The sequence below is a fragment of the Schistocerca nitens genome, chromosome 1 (assembly GCF_023898315.1).
Source record: "Schistocerca nitens isolate TAMUIC-IGC-003100 chromosome 1, iqSchNite1.1, whole genome shotgun sequence".
NCBI classification, from domain to species: Eukaryota; Metazoa; Arthropoda; class Insecta; order Orthoptera; family Acrididae; genus Schistocerca; species Schistocerca nitens.
The window spans coordinates 785399013-785423848 of NC_064614.1; the positions used below are offsets into that span (position 1 = coordinate 785399013).

The 24836-nt window shown below is 38.5% G+C and overlaps 1 protein-coding gene across 1 annotated transcript in view; it reads left to right on the forward strand.

Annotated features, from left to right (window-relative positions):
* The window catches only part of LOC126261867 (phosphatidylinositol 4,5-bisphosphate 5-phosphatase A-like), a 76752-nt gene extending 62795 nt beyond the window's left edge, over window positions 1-13957 (forward strand). The window contains exon 9 of the mRNA XM_049958575.1: window positions 8914-13957. Within this exon, the coding sequence (XP_049814532.1) occupies window positions 8914-9168 (255 nt within the window). The 3' untranslated portion in view covers window positions 9169-13957. The remainder of the gene's footprint in view (window positions 1-8913) is intronic.
* Window positions 13958-24836: the final 10879 nt, after the last annotated feature.

Genomic DNA, 24836 nt, shown 5'->3' on the forward strand with positions numbered 1-24836 from the left:
GAGATTAGACACTTGTACAAATGCAAGTGGAGAATACTGTGAAGAGGTTGAAGGTTTATGCTTATAATGTGACTAAATAAGTTTAAAAAAATTGGTTTGGTTTCTTTTGGGTACCCCCTCATATTGCATTGAGAGTTCCTCCTTGTGCAGTTCAGACAAGCTAGTGTTGGTAGGAAGCATCCAGATGGTGTAAGCTGTGAAGAAGTCATTGAATTGAAGGACGTTGTGCTGGTCAGCATCTGCAGCAGCTCTGTGCTCCATCTATCTCTTGGCCACAGCATGTCAGTGGACAGATATGTTGTTGGTTGAATTAAATCTTCTCAGTTTTCAAGCCACATCAGTTCGAATAAAAATCTCAAGTTTTAGATGACTGTTGGGAGCTGAAGACTTTTATTCGAATTCACGCGGCATGAAAACTGAGAAGATTTTATTCAGGCATGTCACTACAAGAGACTCAGAGGACACAGATTTTTAGTTGTCATGCCCATACAGAATGCAGCTTAGTTTGTAGATCATACGACTGCTTTCAGAGGTAGACCTGTGTTTGATGGAATAGGAGGTGCCTATGACAAGACTGCCATAGGTGTTGGTGGAAGGATGTTTTGAGTGGTCATGCAACCAGGTTTGTTGCAGCGATATGAGCCATTGAGGAAAGGTGGTGGGAGCAGTGATGGGCAAGGATATTGTGTAGGTTCAATGGGTGGCAGAATACCACTGTGGGATGGACGGAGAGGATAGTAGGTAGGGTCTTCCTCATTTCAGGGCATGATGAGAGGTAGTTGAAACCCTGACAGAGAAAGTGATTCAGTTGCTCCAGTCCCAAGTGGTACTGAGCCACAAGGCAATTGCTCCTTTGTGGCCAGACGGTGGGTATGTGGGAGATGGTAGGTGACTAGAAGGACAAGGCACGGGAGATGTTTTTCTGCTAGAGGTTAGGTCACTAATTCTAGTTCGTGAAAGCCTCAGTCAGACCTTCGGTATATTTGGAGATGGACTGCTCATCACTACAGATATGATAACTGGTGGCTAGGCTGTATGGAAGCAGCTGGACTGTGTTGCAGCTGTCGAAGTGTAGGTATTGCTGGTGGTTCGTAGGTTTTATATGGACAGAGGTACTGATGTAGCCCTCCTTGACATAGAGGTCAACATCGAGTAAGGTGTCTTGTTGGGGGCACAAGGTGTTGGTGTTCTGGATGGATGTGGATAGGTTGTCCTCACTGTTGGTGCAGATCACAAACATCTGAACCAGGTGAGGTGGTTTCGAATTCTGGATGGTTAGGAAGGATTCCTCAGGAAGACTCATGAATAGGTGCCTCACCAGGTTTACCATGGTTGAGGACACCCTATCCACTTTCCTCTAGAATCCCAACACCTTCTACCCCTTTCTCTTTACCCAGTCCTCCTCAACCCAACAAACCACATTACTCAATGTTGACCTCTACCTCAAGGATGGCTACATCTGTACCTCCATCCATATCAAAATCACCAAACACCAGCAATTTCTCTACTTTGACAGCTGCCACTGATTCCATCCCAAGAAGTCCCGTCCCTATAGCCTAGCCATCTGTTGTTGTCGATCTGTTGTGATGAGCAGTTCCTCTCCAATTATACCAAGGATCTACTGAGGCTTCACAAACTGAAATTGTCCTCCCAACATTGTACAGAAACATGTCTCTCATGCCTTGTTTCTCTGCTTACCCAACACCTCCCATATACCCAAAATCCAGCCACAAAGGAGCACTTCCATCACGACGCAGTACCATCCAGGACTGAAGCCACTGAATCACATTTTCCACCAGGATTAAAACTACCTCTTATTGTGCTCTGAAATGAGAAATGTTCTACCCACTAACCTTCCCACGCCTTATACAGAGGTCTTCCACCACCCACTAAACCTACGCAATACCCTTGTCCATAAATTTTCCATCCCTGCTCCCAGCTCCTAGCCTCATGGCTCATATCCCTACAATAGTCCTAGATGCAAGATCTGTCCCATACATCCTCCCACCACCACCTACTCCATTGCACTCACAGGCATCTCTTATCCTGCCAATGGCAGGATTACCTGTAAAAGCAGGCATGTGATCTACAAACTAAGTTGCAACCACTGTGCTGCTTTCTATGTGGGCGTGACAACCAACAAGCAATCTGTCCACCATCAAACTGCGGCTAAAACACAGCTGGACCACCCAGTTGCTGAACATGCTGCACAGTGACTTCTTCACAGCCTGTGCCGTATGGATCCTTCCTACCAACACCAGCTTTTCAGAATTGTTCTGCTAGGACCTCTCACTGCGGTATATCCTACATTTCTGTAACCCCCCCGGCCTTCACTAGTACCTGTCCTTCGCCTACCTATCCCCTTTCCTGCTCCCACTCCAGAGCTATACAGACTTCTATTCCACCCACCCACTACCAGACTACACAGCCCTCTATTCCACCAAAGCATCCACCAATCCTTTTCCCTTCCTATATTGCTCTCCTTTTCCCCGCCCCCTCCTCCTTCAAACCTCCCAACTGGACCTACAGCCCTACTGTTTATTACCATGTTGACTTTTACACACAAAACACAACATTACATTATTCTCGAACTCGAAAGAACAGAAAAGAAAGAAATGCTGCATCAAGCAAAAAGCACGTGTATGTATTAAAGGTTTATTTTACATGTAGTACTCCTTAGCATCAGGTGCTTCTATATTTGAGCAATGAGCAGAACATTTGGCGATTCTGGGTGCCTGCACTGGGATGTCCAAAGGTTTTCTTCTTGGAAAATTTCTTCATATTTCGTTTCTCCGTATCGTTCCAGTGTGTTCTTATTACAGTTTCTACCGTCTCATAGCAAAGGTTGAGATCTAATGCAACAGCCTGAAGTTGCCATGAAAACGAAACAGTAATTTCAAATACAGTGGCGGCTACTGTCAAAGTTAAGACAGTCATATCATTGAATAGAAGCCAGAAGACTTGCACTTTCCAATGACGGAGAAGTTCTGTCCATTTCTTCAAGGAACTGTACAATAGTCAAAGAGCTCTTTGAATTGAAGGAGTGCAAATGCCTTTCAAGCCAGCCTGTCGCTAAGACTTTGTTTCTTAACTCTTTTCGCCTCTGGGTGTTTTTCAAGGATAGCTCGCTTGATGAGTATCAACCTTTTTGCTGACACTCTCACAATATTGGTAACACAACTTACAAATCGCATCATATTGTGAATACTAGGCAATCTGCAGGCCCTCACAATAGCTAGGTTTAGTTTATGTGCTGCACAATGCGTGTAAGTTAATAGTGGTTGGAGCTGCTTTATTCGGGATTGTACACCACTGAACTTTCCAGACATGTTGGCACTTCCATCATAAACTTGACCACTCAAATTCTTAACTTGTAGGCTGACTTGATTTAATTCTTGAATGATTCGATCGCTTAATGAAGCAGCAGTCATATCAGTTGCAGATAGAAAGCATATGAAGTCCTCATGTATTGTGCTTTTTTGTAAATTCAGATATCTGGTACAACAACTGAGTTGTTCTGTACCACTGGCATCTGTTGTTCCGTCACCAAGGAAAGCATAATATTTTGCTTCTTTGACATTGTCGTGTACCTTTTTCATAATGACAGAATGGCAAAAATCGATCAGCTGATTCTGAGTGGTTTTGCTCAGATACGTAGCATTTTTTTTGGGACAGTCTCTAAATGTTTCTGGAGGGATGAATCACCTGAATCAATGTGAAATTTTAAAAGTGCTCGAAATTTTCCTTGGCTGATTTCATCACTCAGTGTACCATCATCTCGGTGGCCTCTTAACGGTATGTTTTCTCGATCACATAATATGATCGTCTTCACTGTAGGAATCAGCCGCTCTTTGTTTGATTTAATAATTTTCAGTTTCTCAATTTTGATTAAATTATTTACAGCTTTTTCAGGGTTTTCATATGAACTTTTGAAATGTGTGCTTTTTAAAACTGCCATTTTGTGATAATCTGTGGCGGAATGGTTTCTGAAACTTTATAGTGCTTTTTTGTATTTGCAAAGCGGACGAGTGACTAAAGATCTTAGAGCCACAGAATGCTTTCCTCCATTATCTGCTCAAGAAAATAGTATGCAAGGCAAATAATATGCACTGTTCCGTTGTTGGCTATAGATTAGCCAAGAGTATTTCTTTAGCCTGTAAGAACGAAACTTTCTTTTTTGTCCACCCTCTGCTGCTCCGAATATGCATAATTATGACATTGTTCTGAAGACTCCATCAGATGTTTATACTTTCCCTCATCACTGAGTACTTTTCCTACCACATAAGAAATATCAGAAGGATTTGCAGCGCAGGTAGTCAGTGTACTAGCCACTTCCACTGACACTGGTTCTGGCTCTGTAACAACAGCAAACAAAAACTACAACTTGTACACAAATCAGAAAATCGTATACAAGCAAATCAACAACTTAACAACTAGAATAACTCATCAGAACTATATCACAGGTTTATTTAAGAAGGCAAATAATCATTTAAGGGTTTAAAATAAAACTCACAAATATGATGATATTTTTTTTTTATGGGACAAACTTTAAATCGGCTAGTCCCTGTAAAAGTTACATACAAACTAACCTACTCGACCAAAATGTATGAAACAGCTGATTTTTTGTGAATTTGAAGTTCATTCCACAGTAAAAGTTGTTTGTATTGATGAGTAGTTCAACCCATTAAAAGATTATTTACTGATTTTAGGTGAATAACTCGGTATAAAAGTGTGAAATTCATGGCAACATCAGCATGTGTGCGAAGAAAGCTAGTTTAAAAAGAATTCAAAACCAAACAAACCTGATGATTGATATTACATCACATCATTTACACTAAATATTACTTCATGCTGTCCTCTGTAGGACATGCGGAGAGGATTGAGTGCTCAGTGAAATGAGATTTCCCACTGAAATAACTTATTCAAACCAATATAAACCACTACATTTTTTATTGTGCCTTTAACAAAACCAGTAGATTGTTATTTTGTGAGCACTGAGTATGTTCAGTTACCAAAAGTATGAGACAATTAAATTTATCCCTTTGTTTAAAGCTAGAACAATATTATGAAATGTGGCACAGCAAACTTACCTAAGAGAATATGAAGAGCTCTGGATTATCAACGTTGTCCTCGACAGAAGGTTCAACACCAGAGGCAGAGGTAGTAGCAAATAAATTATGCTCAGAGGCTTTACATGTCATTAACAGTTCCTATCAGGTCGTAACATCTTCAGGTGTAAGTGGTGTCACATAAATTAGCACATGAAGACAACCCAATGCTCGTAGTCGGAGAATCGAACCCCATGAAGAGGGGAAGTGCTCAACGAATAAAAATCGGTGAAACAGTGGGGTGAATAGTGCAGGGGATGCGGCACCTGTAGTCAGTAGTCATAAGGGTAAAGCACTAGTGGATTCTCTTGACTACGAACGTTGGGAGCATCTCCACGTGCTAATTTGTGACACCACTTACACACGAATACGCTGCTTTAACGCAGCGAAACTGGGTGGGTCAATAAACCGTCAGTTAACAGCTGTCTGCAGTTTCATTCAGTTTCAAGTCACCATGAATTTCAGTGGCTGTGGCTGCCCATGTCACAAAGTTGTAAGTTCCTACCTGCGTCAGCACTTCTGTTGGTGGTTCATTATTTTGGCAATATTGTTTCTTCCTTCAGGTTCCTACTCGAATCAACAAATGTGAATTCATCATTTCAGATTTGATTTTATTTTTCGCTTTAGTTTTAATAATGTTCATCTGGCCAAAAATTCTTTCCACTTCCGCATTTGCATTTCTGTGTTGTAGCATTTCACAGCAGAAATTAACGTCTCTTTTGGACCATTTGCTAAGAGCTAAATTTTGTCATTGAAAACCAGTTTTTGTTGATGCAGGATCAATATTACATGATTCAAGGAGAGGAATCAATGACTTTTTAACAACATGAAGAGCTTTGGGCACTGAAAGAAGTGAAATTCTCCTCAAAATTTCTTGTTGTCTGGAAGCCTCTTAGCTCAGGATTAGGTTGACAAGACACATCTAGAGATCATGGAGTAGTTAATTTGGTAATGGAGAGTAGTCTGGAGGGTAAAAATGTAGAGGGCCCCCAGTGCTTGGCTATGATTACCAGGTTCAAGTGGGTGTAGGTTCCACTAGTTACACAAAGATGAAAAGACTTGCATTGGATACAAAAGTGTGGGAAGTTGCATAAAACCAGTGTTCTGACTGAAGACTGCAACAACTATGCTAAATACAGCATGTCATGTGTTTGATAAATGCAGATCACCACTAAACTTGGCGTAACAATATTGGAAAGCAACAGGTTCAAATTTCAGTCCAACTATCATAATAGGATAGACTTTTCCCAAGGTTTCACATAACCACTATATATAGCTATGAACACATTCACAGAGGCCAAGAAGTGAGTTCTTTTAATAAATAAATTGTTTACCAAATCTACAGTTGTTTTGGTGACCACAGAAAATTTTTTGGAGAGAATTGGGAGGTGCTCAGTTACTGCTGTAATGAAGAGCAAGAATTTATTAAGAGACTAGGAATAGATAGTCAGTCAACAAGTGTGTTTCATGAAAATTATTGTCATTGGCAACCAGGATCCTGCTCTGACATAGTTGAATAACAGTGTTAAAAGACGTCCAGAATTCAGTTACTCTGCTGGAAAAGCTTAAAACTGATCTGTGTTTTGAAGCTGTAACTGTTTTCCTTCTCATAGAAATGATCAATTTTGGCTCACTTGTAGTAGTAGTAGTAGTAGTAGTAGTAGTACAACACTCACCAAGTGCGTAGGGAAAATTTCAGAACAGGTGCATCAACTGATGCATGCTCCAGATTTGAGAAGTAATTGGGATAATAATTGACAATATTAAATTTTTGATGTTAGGTAAGTGGAATCAAATATATTGAGTATGAAACCCGTAAGGAGTGGTCCTTATTTGAGGCTTACTGAGCCACACAACGGTCCAGATGGGATAAGATTTGCAGAAGTGACAATAAGTGTAGGATATTTTCCCCTATTGGCGCAAATAGACGAAGAAGAAGAAGAAATAATGAGGTAGCAGCAAACTGAAGGGCATCCAAAGAATATCTTTGCATTCTTTTGGACAGATAACAGTTGTACAAAATTTCTGAAATAATGACGTTCTTGCCATTGACTGTAATTATTGTTTGTTACATTATTGGCCATTGTGTAATTGTCAAGTGGTGCTTGATGTGCGTGAAGACGAGCCACCAAGCTGTATAGCCACCAGCATATGGCAGACAAACATAAAACATATAACAAGTTGTCATGCATAAAATTAGTATAAAAACTGGTTAATTTAGCAGCAGAAACAACACTTCCCAGGCGGGTTACATATAGCTAATTAAAAATAAATGTATAAAGTGCTATTTGGGGAATGAACTATCTATGTAAAATATAGCAGGAGAGTGCTAGCTGAATGTAAATGATAGTGGAGTGAAGGAAACCACTCACTGAATAGCAAAAGCTTTGAGTTTTTGACAGAAACACACAAAACAGGGAGAAAACTTGCTAGTTTTCGGAACAAATAACTTGTCAAGTTACAGTAAATGTGTACGTGCCCCCCCCCCCCCAAAAAAAAACACACACACACACACACACACACACACACACACACATCGGGTTTGTGGTGGTACACCTCACTTTCCCACCAGTTCCTGTAATAAGTGGAACCCGAAGAAGGTGTTGCCATACAGTGTGGCCTTAAAAGCACCCAACTCTATCCTACATACAGATGTGAACATCAGTTAATCCAAGCTTACCTTGGGGATGTAGGTGTAGAGGAAGGGCTGGACCACAATCATAACAGTGGGAGAGTCTGAAATTTTACTCATTTCAATTAATGTAGTCTGCACTTAAAATGTACAAACAGGAAAATGAATATTAAGAACTGAAATGGAAGGAAAAGGTGCATTAGCATACAGTATCAGATTTCATACATTATCAAGCATGAGTTAAAAATGTCACAAAATGTTATCAAAGAAGCCATTATAAGGTTGAGACAAGTGTGAGCTAGGTGTCTTCCAGTCAGGTTGATCATTTGTTTCTCACAAATAGTAAACATCATTCTCAATTTTCAAAGGTGTCACAGCTGTTAAATGTGCTTGAGGCCTTAGAGCCAGACTTTTGCCAGTGTGACACCTACCACAGGGCCCTCTGAGATGGACACTGCCTATTTGGGCACTTCATGTTGACTGCTTCAGGACATTGACAAAAATGAGGCTGAGTGACCGTGCTAACTGCTGTTTAAAAACTTTTCCTAGCAGAAAACAGGCACTATTTTCTATAGCAACTCTATGTTCATTTTACCAGTTACCATTAACTGGGCGGTCCTAGCTGCAATTACATCTAAGGAAGGTATCACTGCACTCCTGACATCCTTCTTCAAACCGAGGAGCCCCTCTAATGGTCACTCCTACCTTGGTAATCACCAATGATTACAGCTTGAAAGACATTTCATTAAAATTAACTTGTACCAAAATTACTGCTTTATAGAAGGAATGATAATATGTAATTTCCATCTCAAATGTTTTATCGCAGGTTGTGAGAATAGTCTGGGAGGTTTAGAGAACAAGAAAAAGTTAACATATCTTAATCATAATTGTACATCTTGTGATATGTCTGATATTCTGCAAATCATTGGACAGCAAGTTTGCTTATAGATAGTTGTGCGCCTCTGGTGCACTGTGATACGTATAAGTTTGTTATAGTAAGCTAGTTGGTATTCACTGACAACTTTTTTCTTTTTTCATGATGCAAATTTTACCATTGTTTCCAGGTATGCCATGAATGTTTTTCCTCATCGGAGCTTATTTTCTTAAGTAATTTCGTGTTTAAAAAACTGTTTTTGATTTCCTCAATTGCTGATTTAAAACTGAACTTTCTAGGATGGTTTTACAAGCCTCGATGACTACATCTGTTACTCATATGCTCCTAGAATGACTGTAGCTGTGAGATCTGATGATGGTTCCCAGGTGAAGAAAATAACATTCCCAGTCTGCACTCTAAGGACAACAGGTCTTCATCGTCTTGTATATTTTGGAAGTAATTCAGGAAGTATTCTAGGAATGAGCCAAGTGTTTGAAATCAAGAGTACTGATTCAAGCCACTTGCATAATGGATTTGATAATGATGAGACCTGAGTGTGTTGTTTGTAGTATAAAATGCGTTATTTATTTGTCTGTCAGCTGTGAACTTACGTTTTGACAGTACATGCAATGGCGGGAGTCATTGCTGGTCGTTTGTATTGAATGTACAGTGTGTGTGAGCTTTAAATAGTTACTCTCTTTGTGATGCAATATTTTTGTGTGTAAAAAAAAGAAGCTATTTCATCTGTTGAAGCACATTGGAGGCTGATACAGAATGCTGTTTTATACTTCAGCTTAAATGAAACTTCTCATATTGATAGTTCCATTAACACAGTGGGCTTATGTTTGTAGTGTTTAAAACTCACTTGAATTGGATAGTACCTGTTTTGGCATATTAGCCATGGCTCCTAGTAACTGTTAATGCAGTGTTGTTGCTTTCTAAATCTTACAATACACTGTTAGGTTTGAAATTATTGCTCATTGTTCTAAGATCCAAAAGATAAACTTTAGATATGTACTTACAGTATGTAAAATAATTAGTTATTTTCATGCATGTTTGGCTGTTTCTGCTGGGCATCTAAATATAATTAACCTAAATAGGAAATTTAAATGTCTTGAGGCATTGGCAGTCCATAATCGTTCCTATAGTAAGCTAACACGTATTGCCAGTACGTTACGTATTTTTTGGGAACAGTACATATCACTATTTTAACCTTTTTGTGACAGTATTTTGTGCAGAGCCTCTAGAAGAAAGTGTTTGTGGTGGGAAATTAATTGTATATGAAACAGATGTGGTGCATTTACTTTATATTTTGTATACTCTAATTCTTAAAACAAAGTATAAGTGTTCACATGTACTTTCAGTATTTTGATATCACACTATCTGAATTTGCTGTTAGTCAATCCTATGCATTCAACATAAGTTTTCATGTAATCACAATAGATAATATGTTGTTGATTTAATAAATTATATGGTACAGTACCTGATTTCTTTAACTGAAAGAAAGATTTTATTTTTGGGTGTAAATTATGTCATTGCTTTTTGCAAGGATCACAAATGTAAGCATAATTCATTACTTTGTCAGTGTTCATTGCAGGTCCATTTGTCTCCCTTAGTTTCAGTACTGTAGGGGTAGTCCTTGCACACCAGTTAATTCGTAATTCAAATTTTGTGATACTATAAACTCTCTGTGTGTTGGATTATACTTCTGATTATCATTAAAAGTCCAAAAAACATTTGTGTTCAGTCTGTTTTCTTTTTTATAGTGAAAAAATTTATAGTTTGCAATTTTTGTCATGTCATAATCCTGTAGTTTATTTATGTTTTTATTTTTTCCGTCTCCTTGGAAAGTGCAGTAATTTGTTACAGTATAAATTCAGAGTTATTCTTACGGACATTATCAGTGTAAAGAAAGACAGAGAAGAATATGTCATGGAGGATTTGCCAGTCTTTCATAAGCAGCTTTAACAGAGCTCCAAAGAGATATTTTTATTAAAGAAATATGTTGTTGGTTTTTCTTTTCTTTTACTCTGTAACTTTGGTGATATTTGTCACTTTTTCCTGTACAAATTGCATTTAATTATATGTCTTTAAAGTGATTAAGCATGTATGCAAATGTTTCATGTGAAATCTGCTTAAAGTTCCTTTACAGCAATGACAAGTACAGTTCTTTAGAGCGATTTACTTACCTACCAGGTTTACTATAAATTTTAATCTGATATATATTTGCCGGAAACAGTTGCCAACATTGAATTAGCATAGATATTAAACACAAGAATGTGACATTAGTTACCAGTACATCTTTCCCATTCCCTGTAGGTTTCTTGTTTGTTTTTGATTTTTTTTAATTGATAGATTTGCAGCAGATAGTTAGACACTAACAGATGTGCCGCCTCCTGTTCAAGGAGACCTGTAAGCATAATGGATATTCCAGTATTGAAACATTAAACTAAGTATGAGGATAATAGCCATTTACCTGCAGTTAAATGATTGTGGCACATATGCTTATGTGAAAGGACAGAAAATCATAGCAGCTTTAAAGTCTGAGCTCTTTTCTTTGTATTAGGTAAAGCTAATACAATTTTCAGTCTCTTCAAGTGTGCCTATGCCTTCACATATTTGCTGGTGAGTGTTACCTATCTTATTTTTAATCCTTTTTATACTCGTTTTTTATTTTTTGGCTCAGTTAATAAAGTTAGTTTAGTAGCATTTTACGGCACAAATGTTGACTTGTTCAATAAGAGTTTCAGTTAATTATCAGAAAGAGTAAGGTAGTGTTTGTACGTATATGTTGGTTTCATTAAGGTAAAGATGTGAGTTTTAGGCATTTTGTGATCGTGCTTTGTCTGTGTGTGTAAAGTTATTTCATCATTTGTTACCTGTAATACATGAGTATTCTGATAAAGAAAATTATATGAATCCTGAAAGATTGTGCTTAATTTTTGGAAGCTATTGTGCTTACAGGTCTTAAGTTGCATTTTGGAATAACCCAGAACTGACTAATGGCTGTACTTTTCTCTTAACTATGGGTTTTTATTCTTTCAGTTTAATTAAGTATAAAGTCTGAGAGGAATAATATAAAGAAGGCAACCTCTGGTTTTTGAAACTGTTTCGTTGAATGTGATAGAGATGCTTCCGCATTACTAATGCTTAATATCATTTCAACTGCTTGTGACAACTTTGTTCATTTTCTAGTTAGACACTTTAAGGTCTTTTAGCCTCTTTTTTAATTGTATTAAATGGATAACACTAATTATATTTAATTGTGCAATTGTTGTTCATTGTGATAAGATCTCATTAAATTGCTTTTTGTGTTCTGCATAATCTTTCTAATATGCTATAAACATTTTCTTAATGGAATATGCTTGTCTTTGTTGGTAAAGAAGTTCCAGTTGGTAAGCATTGCAGGTCAATGCTATAGGAAATGTTTTGTAATATACAAATCCTTTTAATGACTGTAAAACTGTTACTTCTTAGTGGCTTCCATTAAAGATCACTGCTTCTTGTTTGTTCGATAGACTTCATTAGCTATGAGTTATGTAGGTATCTGTATTATTATTTCAAAAAACAAATAACTTTGTTTAGCTTTCTCACAACCTTTTGTTTAAATTTTGTAAATAGAAATAGGTTTTCATACTTTTCATATGTGAATGGAAAATTATGGACGCATATCAAAGTGCTAGGAGCAAAAGCAATTAATCACAGTATAAAAAATTGATCCCTATTGTGGACATGACCATTAACAAAGTAGTTGGTTGATGTAACTCATCTGTTTAAGTTAGGTTTACAAGAACCCAACTTACTCTCCCTCCCCCCTCCTGCTCCTCACTTCCCCTACCAACATCAGTGCAGTTACATACTTACAGATCTTTATATCTCATCCCCCCCCCCCCACCACACACACACACAGAAAAGGCTAATTTTCTCATCCTTGTTTCAATCTGTATGATGTGATCTCCCTCATCTGTTTTTGTGTCTATATATACCTTTGCACTTCCTTTCATGTGCTCATTAATTCCATTAATTTTCTTTTTGAGTTCTGTTATCTCATCCTCCTATCTTTTGTATCCATCTCACTCTTGTGATTATTCACTTGTAACTACATTTAATTTCTGTCCTGCAATAAAATTACAGATAACTTTCTCACTGCTTCTCATTTATGTGTAATCTTCAGATGATTGCTTTGCTGGCCAGGACTATTTGTATATATAGTTGTGTGTGGTTTCCTTGGTATCGTTTTCTGTCCCACCACTGTAATGATTTTGTTTTAAATTCTTATTTGACATATTTCAATTTTGTTTTGCAGTTGATTTGTTTTTCCTTCTTTATTTCTGTTTCCTGGCCTTATATCTCACCTTCCAGGGTGCAAAACCAGAAAGACAGCTTATTTTGGCTTTGGAACTGAATATCTGTATCTGATGATTTCAAACACTTGTGAAATACAGTGTGTTATGTAACCAGCTTCTATCTTGGTTCAGTGTTCATTTATTTGCATTCATTAGGTTTTTGCCCCATTTGCACCCTCAGCCCATTGATGACTTGTTGGCTCAGCTCAGAGATCCAAAATTGCAGTTGTCGAAATGTTATTTTACAGCTTTAATAAATAGTGACTGCATTGTACTTACAAAAAAATCTTAAGTTTCACAGAGTTTCATATTCGACTTTAAATTGTGGACGAGCTAGTCCTTAGGCCAATGGGAGATAACTGCTTACCACTGTACTGTAGCCTATAAGATGTAAACACACTTGAAATAATTTACTGCACACTGCCTTGGTATGTAGAAGCCCATGGCACCCACAAATATATTCTTTGAGCAGGTAAATTTGTCGGTGTAATGCATTCCCCTGTACTTGGGTATCAATTTGAAGAAAGACATAATTATTCTGGCAGTCTATACACTGGTGATTGATGCAGACTGCATTAGTTTGTGAGAAAAAGGAAGTGATAAAACTTTGCATTTTAATTTCATTTTTCAGGAGATACTTTAGGATTTATTAGCATATTGAAGTCCTTTTTGTAAGCAGTCACAATCACTAACTGCCTTAGTTTTGCACTGTAAAAATAGTGTAAATGTTATATATAAGATTGATTTTTGTGTGGGGCCAATATCCATTTGTACTTAGTTGTATATACAGGTCACTGTATGTTTCCATGATTATTGTAGATGGGTTGTACAGCTGAAGGGTTGAAAATGGAGACCTTTCATCTTCTAGCTTTTTAATTATTTTATTGTTTTGTGTGTACAATAAAAAGTGCCTTAAATTTTAAATATATTTGCCAATAATTTAAAATATTGTATCATAGTAAAATATATTTCTCAATAAAAATCTTTGTTGATTGTTCTTTGTTAAAATTTGAACATACCTTTACATAAAATAGGGCAATCAGTTGAAAAAGCAAAATGCAATTAATGAAAGAGGAAAAGAAAGGCTTACAGAAATCTGGTTATTTATCTAAAGCACATTTCAGCACAATTTCTAGCAATTGCTGGAAAATTGTGGAAGTGTTGTTAATATATTGTCCAACAGTTATTCATTATTCTCTACCACTCCAAAGTGATAGACTGAACTTCTACATCTGTACTCGACAAGCCACCTTGTGGTGTGTGTTGGAGGGTACTTCAGTAATCACTACATTTTTCTGTTTCCCTGTTCCATTTGCAACTTGTGTTTGGGAAGACCAGATACCTGTAAACCTGTATTACAACCATGAATTTCTAAGTTTGCCATCATACTCATTTTGCAAGAGTTGTGTAGGTGGAAGTAATATACTGCCTGATGGCTAGAAGTGGCTGCTCTCATGGTTGTAACAGTAAACCTCAGTGAATATAATAGAGGGAAACATTCCACGTGGGAAAAATATATCTAAAAACAAAGATGATGTAACTTACCAAACGAAAGTGTTGGCATGTTGATGGACATACAAACAAACACACAAAATTCACGCTTTCGCAACCAACGGTTGCTTCGTCAGGAAAGAGGGAAGGAGAGGGAAAGACGAAAGGATGTGGGTTTTAAGGGAGAGGGTAAGGAGTCATTCCAATCCCGGGAGCGGAAAGACTTACCTTAGGGGGAAAAAAGGACAGGTATACACTCGCGAGCGCGCACACACACACAAACACACACACACACACACACACACACACACCAGTGAGATGCATAAGGCCTCTCGTGCAGCATATGCCAGTTTGATGAGCATCACCACTCTGTGTTACTAATTGAATCTTTAGTGAATTTACTGCTCTTCTTTGGACCTCCCCTATTAACCCTACCCAGTATACGAGGTGTGGCTAGAAAAAAACCGAACTAGTACTGGTGAAACAATAAAACGAATGCAATAAGGCTGAAAGTCGCATGGCCTGTCACGTGACTCTCGCTCCACCTACTGCTCGAGTTTCATCTGCCTCCTGCACTCAGTCTGCCCGTGGCGTCTGTTTTAAGTAGTTGACGTTTTGTCTGTGCGTCGGAAAATGTTGAGTGTACAGAAAGAACAGCGTGTTAACATCAAATTTTGTTTCAAACTAGGAAAATCTGCAAGTGAAACGTTTGTAATGTTACAACAAGTGTACGGCGATGATTGTTTATCGCGAACACAAGTGTTTGAGTGGTTTAAACGATTTCAAGATGGCCGCAAAGACACCAGTGATGACACTCGCACTGGCAGACCATTGTCAGCAAAAACTGATGCAAACATTGAAAAAATCGGTAAACTTGTTCGACAAGATCGCCGTTTAACAATCAGATCAGTGTCTGAGTTAACAGGAGTTTCCAGGATGTCAGAACAAATCATTCTTCGGCGTTCCTTCTGTTCAACTGTGAGACACTTTGGAACCATTTTTGAACACACTTTGTTCATGTTGAAACTTTCATGAAGAATCTGCCTAACACTTTCCTTGTCAACTCCTGTTAACTCAGACACTGCTCTGATTGTTAAACGGCGATCTTGTCGAACAAGTTTACCGATTTTTTCAATGTTTGCATCAGTTTTTGCTGACAATGGTCTGCCAGTGCGAGTGTCATCACTGGTGTCTTCGCGGCCATCTTTAAATCGTTTAAACCACTCAAACACTTGTGTTCGCGATAAACAATCATCGCCGTACACTTGTTGTAACGTTACAAACGTTTCGCTTGCAGATTTTCCTAGTTTGAAACAAAATTTGATGTTAACACGCTGTTCTTTCTGTACACTCAACATTTTCCGACGCACAGACAAAACGTCAACTACTTAAAACAGACGCCACGGGCAGACTGAGTGCAGGAGGCAGATGAAACTCGAGCAGTAGGCGGAGCGAGAGTCACGTGACAGGCCACGCGACTTTCAGCCTTATTGCTTTCGTTTTATTGTTTCACCAGTACTAGTCTGGTTTTTTTCTAGCCACACCTCGTATACTACATTAGCCCAATCAACAAAATAAAATGGGTGGGTGGGAGGGGGGGGGGGGAAGGATTTGCGTACTCACATTTTTGTAGTGGTAGGAGGAAATTCCATGTTCAATATGCTAAAAATCCCAATTGGTGGAATGTGGTGTGTGTGTGTGTGTGTGTGTGTGTGTGTGTGTGTGTGTAAAGGTCACTTTTCTATGTTTTTCTTGAATAACTTGAAAATTGCAGCTTCAGTACTAAATAAAAATATGTTAAATTTGCTACAAAAAGATTCTCTAATTCTTTTTTAGTACTTTTAGTTTCCACATTGCAGAGAATGGAAAATTGCACATTATTAAAAATATTAATGGTATAAAATTAACATTTATTGTTGAATGAAGTGAGTTCAGAACAATTTTTAAATGCTTCTACCACATCTAAGTGCAGTAGAGTCCTATTTGGGGATAAATTGTCTTGCTTGGGTGTAGCTGGCTGGAGCAGCGATGTGGTGTGTACAAGTGCCAGGAAAGGCAGGTCGCCGAATAGTGGTTGTGCACTCCCCTCCTTCATAGGTCTTCAAACTGAAGAGGGAGCAGGTTATTCTGCACTCAGCTAACCCCACTACATCACAATATGCAGATGCAGTGTGATTCACAAAGTTATATCAACCCTCCACAGGAAACCTCATGAATCACTGGTGACAGAGTGTATAGATGTGCGTGGGGGTGCTTATTTTCCACCAGCTGCATTAATACTACATGGAATGCAGATTTGAGTTACTAATAATACTTATGCATGTGGGCAAGATCCGTATAAATCTCTGCACACTATTCTACTATGCTAGAGGAGAAAAGGATTTTTAGTCATGCTGTACGTCATCTGTGGTATTCTGGGAAAAGCAACTTTACCACCACAAGCACTCCTTCCTTTTCACTTTAGAGACTGACTATACCTTCCCAGTATTTCCTGTCCCCTTAAGTGAGTAGTTGAAATAAATTTGCTGAGCACATGATTATATAATGAAGTTATTTTCAGTTTATTAAGTGAGTATTTATTTGCAATTTTTAAGTGAGCTTTTATGTAAAATATTTTCCTGTAAACAATGGCTGAGAGGTGTTTAATTTGCATGATGTTGTCAGTGATTTATGTAGTGTTGGTGCAAAAGGGACTGGCTTGACAAGTGACACGTTGGCGCTGTCTGTTGTTGACAGTGTATTGTTTAGCCATCTACACTCTGCAGACCACTTTGAAGTGCGTGGCAGAGGATACATCCCATTATACCAGGTATTTGGGTTTCTTCACATTCCATTCATGTACTGAGCACAGGAAGAATAATTGTTTAAATGCCTCTGTGTGTGCTGCAATTAATCTAATCTTGTTCTCACAATCACTACATGAGCAATAACTAACGGGCTGTACTACATTCCTGCCGGCCGGAGTGGCCCTGCGGTTCTAGGCGCTACAGTCTGGAACTGCGTGACCGCTACGGTCGCAGGTTCGAATCCTGCCTCGGGCATGAATGTGTGTGATTTCCTTAGGTTAGTTAGGTTCAAGTAGTTCTAAGTTCTAGGGGACTGATGACCACAGCAGTTAAGTCCCATAGTGCTCAGAGCCATACTATATTCCTAGAATCATCATTTAAAGCTGGTTCTTGAAACTTCATAAGTATGTTTTCCCAGGATAGTTTATCTTAGAGTGTGCCAGTTTCTTCAGCATCTCTGTGACATTCTCCCATAGGTTGAACAAACCTGTGACCATTTATGGTGCCCTTCTCTGTATACATTCAGTATCCCCTATAAGTCTTATTTGGTGAGCAATATTCCAGAATGGGTTGCACAAGTGGTTTTTAAGCAATCTCCTTAGTAGACTGAGTGCATTTTCCCAGTATTCTACCAATAAACCAAAGTCTACTACTTGCTTTACTCACAAGTGAACCTATGTGATCATTCCATTTCATATCTCCACACACTGTTACACCCAGCTATTTTTAGGAGGTGGCCAATTCTGGCTGTGGCTCATTGATATTACAATCAGAGGATACTGCTTTTTTTATTATTTTGCGAAGTGCTCAATTTTACATTTATGAACATTTAAAGCAAGTTGCCAATCTTTGCATCACTTTGAAATCTTATCAAGATCTGACTGGCTGTTTATATAGCTTATTTCAGACAGTACTTCATTATAGATAACAGCATCAGCAGCAAAAAGCATGAGGTTACTGTTGATATTGTCTACAAGGTGGTTAATACACATCATGAACATCGAGGGTCCCAACAGACTTCCCAGGAACAACCCAAAGATACTTCTGCATCTGACAATGACTCTCCATCCAAGGTAACATGCTGTGCCCTCCCTACCAAAGCATCCTCAATCCAATCAGACATTTCCCTTGATAAACCTTACGACAATAAGTGTAGATGTGTTACTGAGTCAAATGCTACTCAGAAATCAAGAAATATCGCGTCTTCTTGAATGCCTTGATCTAAAGCCATCAGTATAACATGTGAGAAAAGTGCAAGTTGGGTTTCGCATGATCGATATTTTCATAATCAGTGCTGATTGGCATGGAGCATGTCATTCTGTTCAAGATACCTGTGTATGGTTGATTGAACTCAGAATGTGCTCTAAGATTCTGCAAGGTATCAATTTCAAGGACATTGGATGGTTAGTTTTGTGGATCACTACTACCCTTCTTGTAATTGTGTGTGATCTGTGCTTTCTTCCAACTACAATTTTTTGTTCAAGACATCTATGATAGACATAGTTAGAAGAGGATCTCTTCACCGCAAATTCATTTTAGATTCTGACAGGAATTTCATTGGGTCTAGGAGCTTTGTTCAAATTTAACAATTTTAGCTGTTCTCAATACCACTTGATGGTAAATTAATGAATGATCAGAAAGTTACTGCACTTTTTCCACCATTGTGTTACTGGCAGACTACATAAATCTCTTACATTCTTGAACTGCTGGTACTTGTACAGGCTACACTGAGTGGAGCCACTTACTGCACATCCGCAGTTTATCTTACAAACTGAGTGTGAATATCTCTGAGGGAATGGAACTGATCATGTAAAAGTTCTGACCCATCCCTTTCTCAGAGGACTACAATAATTGTAGTAATAAAAGAAATAAACAAACTTTGCAAATTACTGACCTTGCATGTGTTTCCATAAGAAATACATATTAGTATGAGCATGTGCAGGTAGAATAATCAAAGTTCATTGTTCATATTTAACTTTGTGTTCGGTGAAATTGTTGTTTGGCTGTTCATGTAGATGGTAGATTCTGATTTCTGCAAGACATGGTCAGGTTGTTACTTGGACATATGTACATTGAAATAAAACTATTATACAGAGTACTTTTTCACATCAACTTTTAAGTGACCACCAGATCCTTCATTGTGTGACAGACAGACTACTTGTTGACAGTATAATAAAATCATTTGCAAATCGAGTTTACAGTGCAACAGCTCATGCCAGCTTTCAACTTGCTACTCCATAACTGACAGCTCCAACTACTATCAGCAATAACAAAAACAGATGAAGTTTACATACAAATGTATATAACATGTAATTTGATATAATAGATCTTTCTTAACTGAAGAGTGAGTCACGTAATATTTCATAAACAAAAGCATTTTTATGTAACTTATTTTTTTAAATAAGTATGAAAAACAGTAAGTATGATTAGAATACTGAATTGCAATGTACTTAACTTTTTATTTATGGTGTTTCACGTTCTTCAATACTTTGCAAAAAAAGAGGTGTATTGAGCAGTTGCATTCCTATGTTGAGAAGTTGCATTCCCTTAACAACAGCTAACACCAGCAGAAAAATACAAAATCATTGAATTTGCAAACATTAATGGCAGTAAGATAATTGGGGTAGTCAACAATCTGTAAATATGCAGTTCTTCAAAGGACAACAGAGAGAGAGATTCTTGTAGCAACTTTCAACAATAATGTATCCATGACCCAGCGTACATGCCACCATGAAGGCACTGTTCAACTTGCTGCCTGCTTGCCAGGCTACTGCCAGCACTTAACTGGCAAATGCTACAGAGAATTGTCCACTTACCCAGTACGTAAAGTAACAGTTTGAAGCAGCAGGGATTTTAAATTAACAATGTAGTCCACCACAGCCAAAGGCAAAAGAAAATCTAGTGGGACACTTCCCATATGGCACATAGTTTACAGATCGATTATACCAACCCATCATTTCCAGTCCAGTTCTCTTATGTGTGTAGACAAAATAACTTCACTGAATTGTTCTGTGTATAGTACAGTTATTTTCAGTTTATTAGTGAGTATTTATTTGCAGTTGTTAAATGAGCTATTATGTAAAAAAAAGAAAAAGAAAACACCTTGAAAGCTGTAGCTTTAACCTGTCTATCACACTGAAGAACCTCTCCCAAGTGTGTGTTAATTTGTCTCCACTATCACTGGCTGGAATATTTTTCACAGCTTGAGGCGTATGAAATGCATCTCCCCAGCCTCTACCATCCCAACATCTAAAGAAGCATGGGAACTTGTTCCCTCTCCATTATTACTAGGACACTTAAATGCCATGGAACTTCAGATATTTCAATATAAGTCAAGCAATGCATTAGAGATGATTACTGCTCTAGCAACCTGGCAAACGAGCAGTGAGCCAGATGGTGCCTTCACGGTGGTGTGTGCACGGGGCCATTGACACATTATTGCCTTTGAGAGATGTTATTAAAATCTAAAATCAATCAATCTCTCTCTCTCTCTCTCTCTCTCTCTCTCTCTCTCTCTCTCTTTTGTTATGTCCCCTTTGAAGAAATGTGTATTTAGAGATTGTTGATCATCTCAATTACCTCATAACTGTTGATGTTTGCAAATTCAATGAATTTGTGCTTTTCTGCTGATGTTAGTGGTTAAGGGAATTCAAGCAGTGACTAAGAATTTATCATCCTTAGTGATATGCTCCTCCCCCCATGAACCATAGACCTTGCCATTGGTGGGGAGGCTTGCATGCCTCAGCGATACAGATAGCCGTACCGTAGGTGCAACTACAACGGAGGGGTATCTGTTGAGAGGCCAGACAAACGTATGGTTCCTGAAGAGGGGCAGCAGCCTTTTCAGTAGTTGCAGGGGCAACAGTCTGGATGATTGACTGATCTGGCCTTGTAACACTAACCAAAACGGCCTTGCTGTGTTGGTACTGCGAACGGCTGAAAGCAAGGGGAAACTATGACCGTAATTGTTTCCCGAGGGCATGCAGCTTTACTGTATGGATAAATGATGATGGCGTCCTCTTGGGTAAAATATTCCGGAGGTAAAATAGTCCCCCATTCGGATCTCCGGGTGGGGACTACTCAGAAGGACGTCGTTATCAGGAGAAAGAAAACTGGCGTTCTACGGATCGGAGTGTGGAATGTCAGATCCAAAAAGGGAAATGGATAGGTTAAAGTTAGATATAGTGGGAATTAGTGAAGTTCGGTGGCAGGAGGAACAAGACTTTTGGTCAGGTGATTACAGGGTTATAAATACAAAATCAAATAGGGGTAATGCAGGAGTAGGTTCAATAATGAATAAAAAAAATAGGAGTGCGGGTTAGCTACTACAAACAGCACAGCTAATGCATTGTTGTGGCCAAGATAGACACGAAGCCTACACCTACGACAGTAGTACAAGTCTATATGCCTACTAGCTCTGCAGATGATGAAGAAATGTATGATAAGATAAAAGAAATTATTCAGATAGTGAAGGGAGATGAAAATTTAATAGTCATGGGTGACTGGAATTCAATAGTAGGAAAAGAAAGAGAAGGAAATGTAGTAGGTGAATATGGATTGGGGTTAAGAAATGAAAGAGGAAGCTGCCTGTTGGAATTTTGCACAGAACACAACTTAATCATAGCTAACACTTTGTTCAAGAATCATAAAAGAAGGTTGTATACATGGAAGAAGCCTGGAGATACTGACAGGTTTCAGATAGATTATATAATGGTAAGACAGAGATTTAGGGACCAGGTTTTAAATGGTAAGACATTTCCAGGGGCAGATGTGGACTCTGACCACAATCTATTGGTTATGAACTGTAGATTAAAACTGAAGAAACTGCAAAAAGGTGGGAATCTCAGGAGATGGGACCTGGATAAACTGACTAAACCAGAGGTTGTACAGAGTTTCAGGGAGAGCTTAAGGGAACAATTGACAAGAATGGGGGAAAGAAATACAGTAGAAGAAGACTGGGTGGCTTTGAGGGATGAAATAGTGAAGGCAGTAGGGGAGACGAGGGCTAGTAGAAATCCTTGGGTGACAGAAGAAATATTGAATTTAATTGACGAAATGAGAAGATATAAAAATGCAGTAAATAAAACAGGCAAAAAGGAATACAAACGTCTCAAAAATGAGATCGACAGGAAGTGCAAAATGGCTAAGCAGGCATGGCTGGAGGACAAATATAAGGATGTAGAGGCTTACCTCACTAGGGGTAAGATAAATACTGCCTACAGGAAAATTAAAGAGACCTTTGGAGAAAAGAGAACCACTTGTCAAGAACTCGGATGGAAACCCAGTTCTAAGCAAAGAAGGGAAAGCAGAAAGGTGGAAGGAGTATATAGAGGGTCTATACAAGGGTGATGTAGTTGAGGGCAATGTTATAGAAATGGAAGAGGATGTAGATGAAGATGAATTGGGAGATACGATACTGCGCGAAGAGTTTGACAGAGCACTGAAAGACCTAAGTCGAAAGAAGGCACCGAGAGTAGACAACATTCCATTAGAACTACTGACAGCCTTGGGAGAGCCAGTCCTGACAAAACTCTACCATCTGGTGAGCAAGATGTATGAGACAGGCGAAATACCGTCAGACTTCAAGAAAAATATAGTAATTCCAATCCCAAAGAAAGCTGGTGTTGACAGATGTGAAAATTACCGAACTATCAGTTTAATAAGTCACAGCTGCAAAATACTAACGCGAATTCTTTACAGACGAATGGAAAAACTGATAGAAGCCGACCTCAGGGAAGATCAGTTTGGATTCCGTAGAAATGTTGGAACACGTGAGGAAATACTGACCCTACGACTTATTTTAGAAGAAAGATTAAGGAAAGGCAAACCTATATTTCTAGCATTTGTAGACTTAGAGAAAGCTTTTGACAATATTGACTGGAATACTGTCTTTCAAATTCTGAAGGTGGCAAGGGGAAAATACAGGGAGCGAAAGGCTATTTACAATTTGTACAGAAACCAGATGGCAGTTATAAGAGTCGAGGGGTATGAAAGGGAAGCAGTGGTTGGGAAGGGAGTGAGACAGGGTTGTAGCTTATCCCCGATGTTATTCAATCTGTATATTGAGCAAGCAGTAAAGGAAACAAAAGAAAAATTCGGAGTAGGTATTAAAATCCATGGAGAAGAAATTAAAACTTTGAGGTTCGCCGATGACATTGTAATTCTGTCAGAGACAGCAAAGGACTTGGAAGAGCAGTTGAACGGAACGGACAGTGTCTTGAAAGGAGGGTATAAGATGAACATCAACAAAAGCAAAACGAGGATAATGGAATGTAGTCAAATTAAATCGGGTGATGCTGAGGGAATTATATTAGGAAATGAGACACTTAAAGTAGTAAAGGACTTTTGCTATTTGGGGAGCCAAGTAACTGATGATGGTCGAATTAGAGAGGATATTAAATGTAGACTGGCAATGGCAAGGAAAGCGTTTCTGAAGAAGAGAAATTTGTTAACATCGAGTATAGATTTAAATGTCAGGAAGTCGTTTCTGAAAGTATTTGTATGGAGTGTAGCCATGTATGGAAGTGAAACATGGATGATAAATAGTTTAGACAAGAAGAGAATAGAAGCTTTCGAAATGTGGTGCTACAGAAGAATGCTGAAGATTAGATGGGTAGATCACATAACTAATGAGGAGGTATCAAATAGAATTGGGGAGAGGAGGAGCTTGTGGCACAACTTGACTAGAAGAAGGGATCGGTTGGTAGGACATGTTCTGAGACATCGAGGGATCACCAATTTAGTATTGGAGGGCAGCGTGGAGGGTAAAAATCGTAGAGGGAGACCAAGAGATGAATACACTAAGCAGATGCAGAAGGATGTAGGCTGCAGTAGGTACTGGGAGATGAAGAAGCTTGCACAGGGTAGAGTAGCATGGAGAGCCGCATCAAAAACCAGTCTCAGGACTGAAGACCACAACAACAACAACATGGTTAGTGTTGCTGTAGTTGTACTTTAGGTGTTTATTTGGTTTTAAGTGCTACGTTGTGATATTTTACTGTGCAAAAGTCTGTCAGTGTTAGTAGTATTCATGAGGAGCAGATTTAGTTCCCATATGCATATTCGTTGAAGGGGTTTGGCTTTGGTTGCAAATATTTCCTTAAATTGCGTGTTAGTAAATAGTAATAGGGTGACATTGCCTTGTGGTTGTATTGCAGTGGAGCCAGAATGGAGTGGGCTTCATTCGCCAAATTTTTCTAATATGTCAATAGGTGTTGGTCATATTTATTGTTTTATCACTAAGTTTGAGTAACTGTTTGTGCTTCAGTGGGTTTCCAGATTAGGTTGTCTGGGGGTCATTGGTTTTTAAAGTTGTTAATTTGGGAAGTCACTGAATATCCAACTGTAGGTGAAGTCTGTTGTAGTATTAGTGTTGTGATTTTTTTTTTATTTTTTTTTAAACCTGTCAGTGGTTGTTATTTGCATTTTATGTGTAGGGACTTTAAGAGAATTCTGAAACTAATGACTGATATATCTTACATCAGTTAAAGTGGCTTACTTATTGTATTTAGTTGTTGGTCCCCATATGAAGTTATACTTCATAATATGTGAAGTTGACTAGCGTCACATTTCTGATTAAGCCGTGAAATATGTATAACC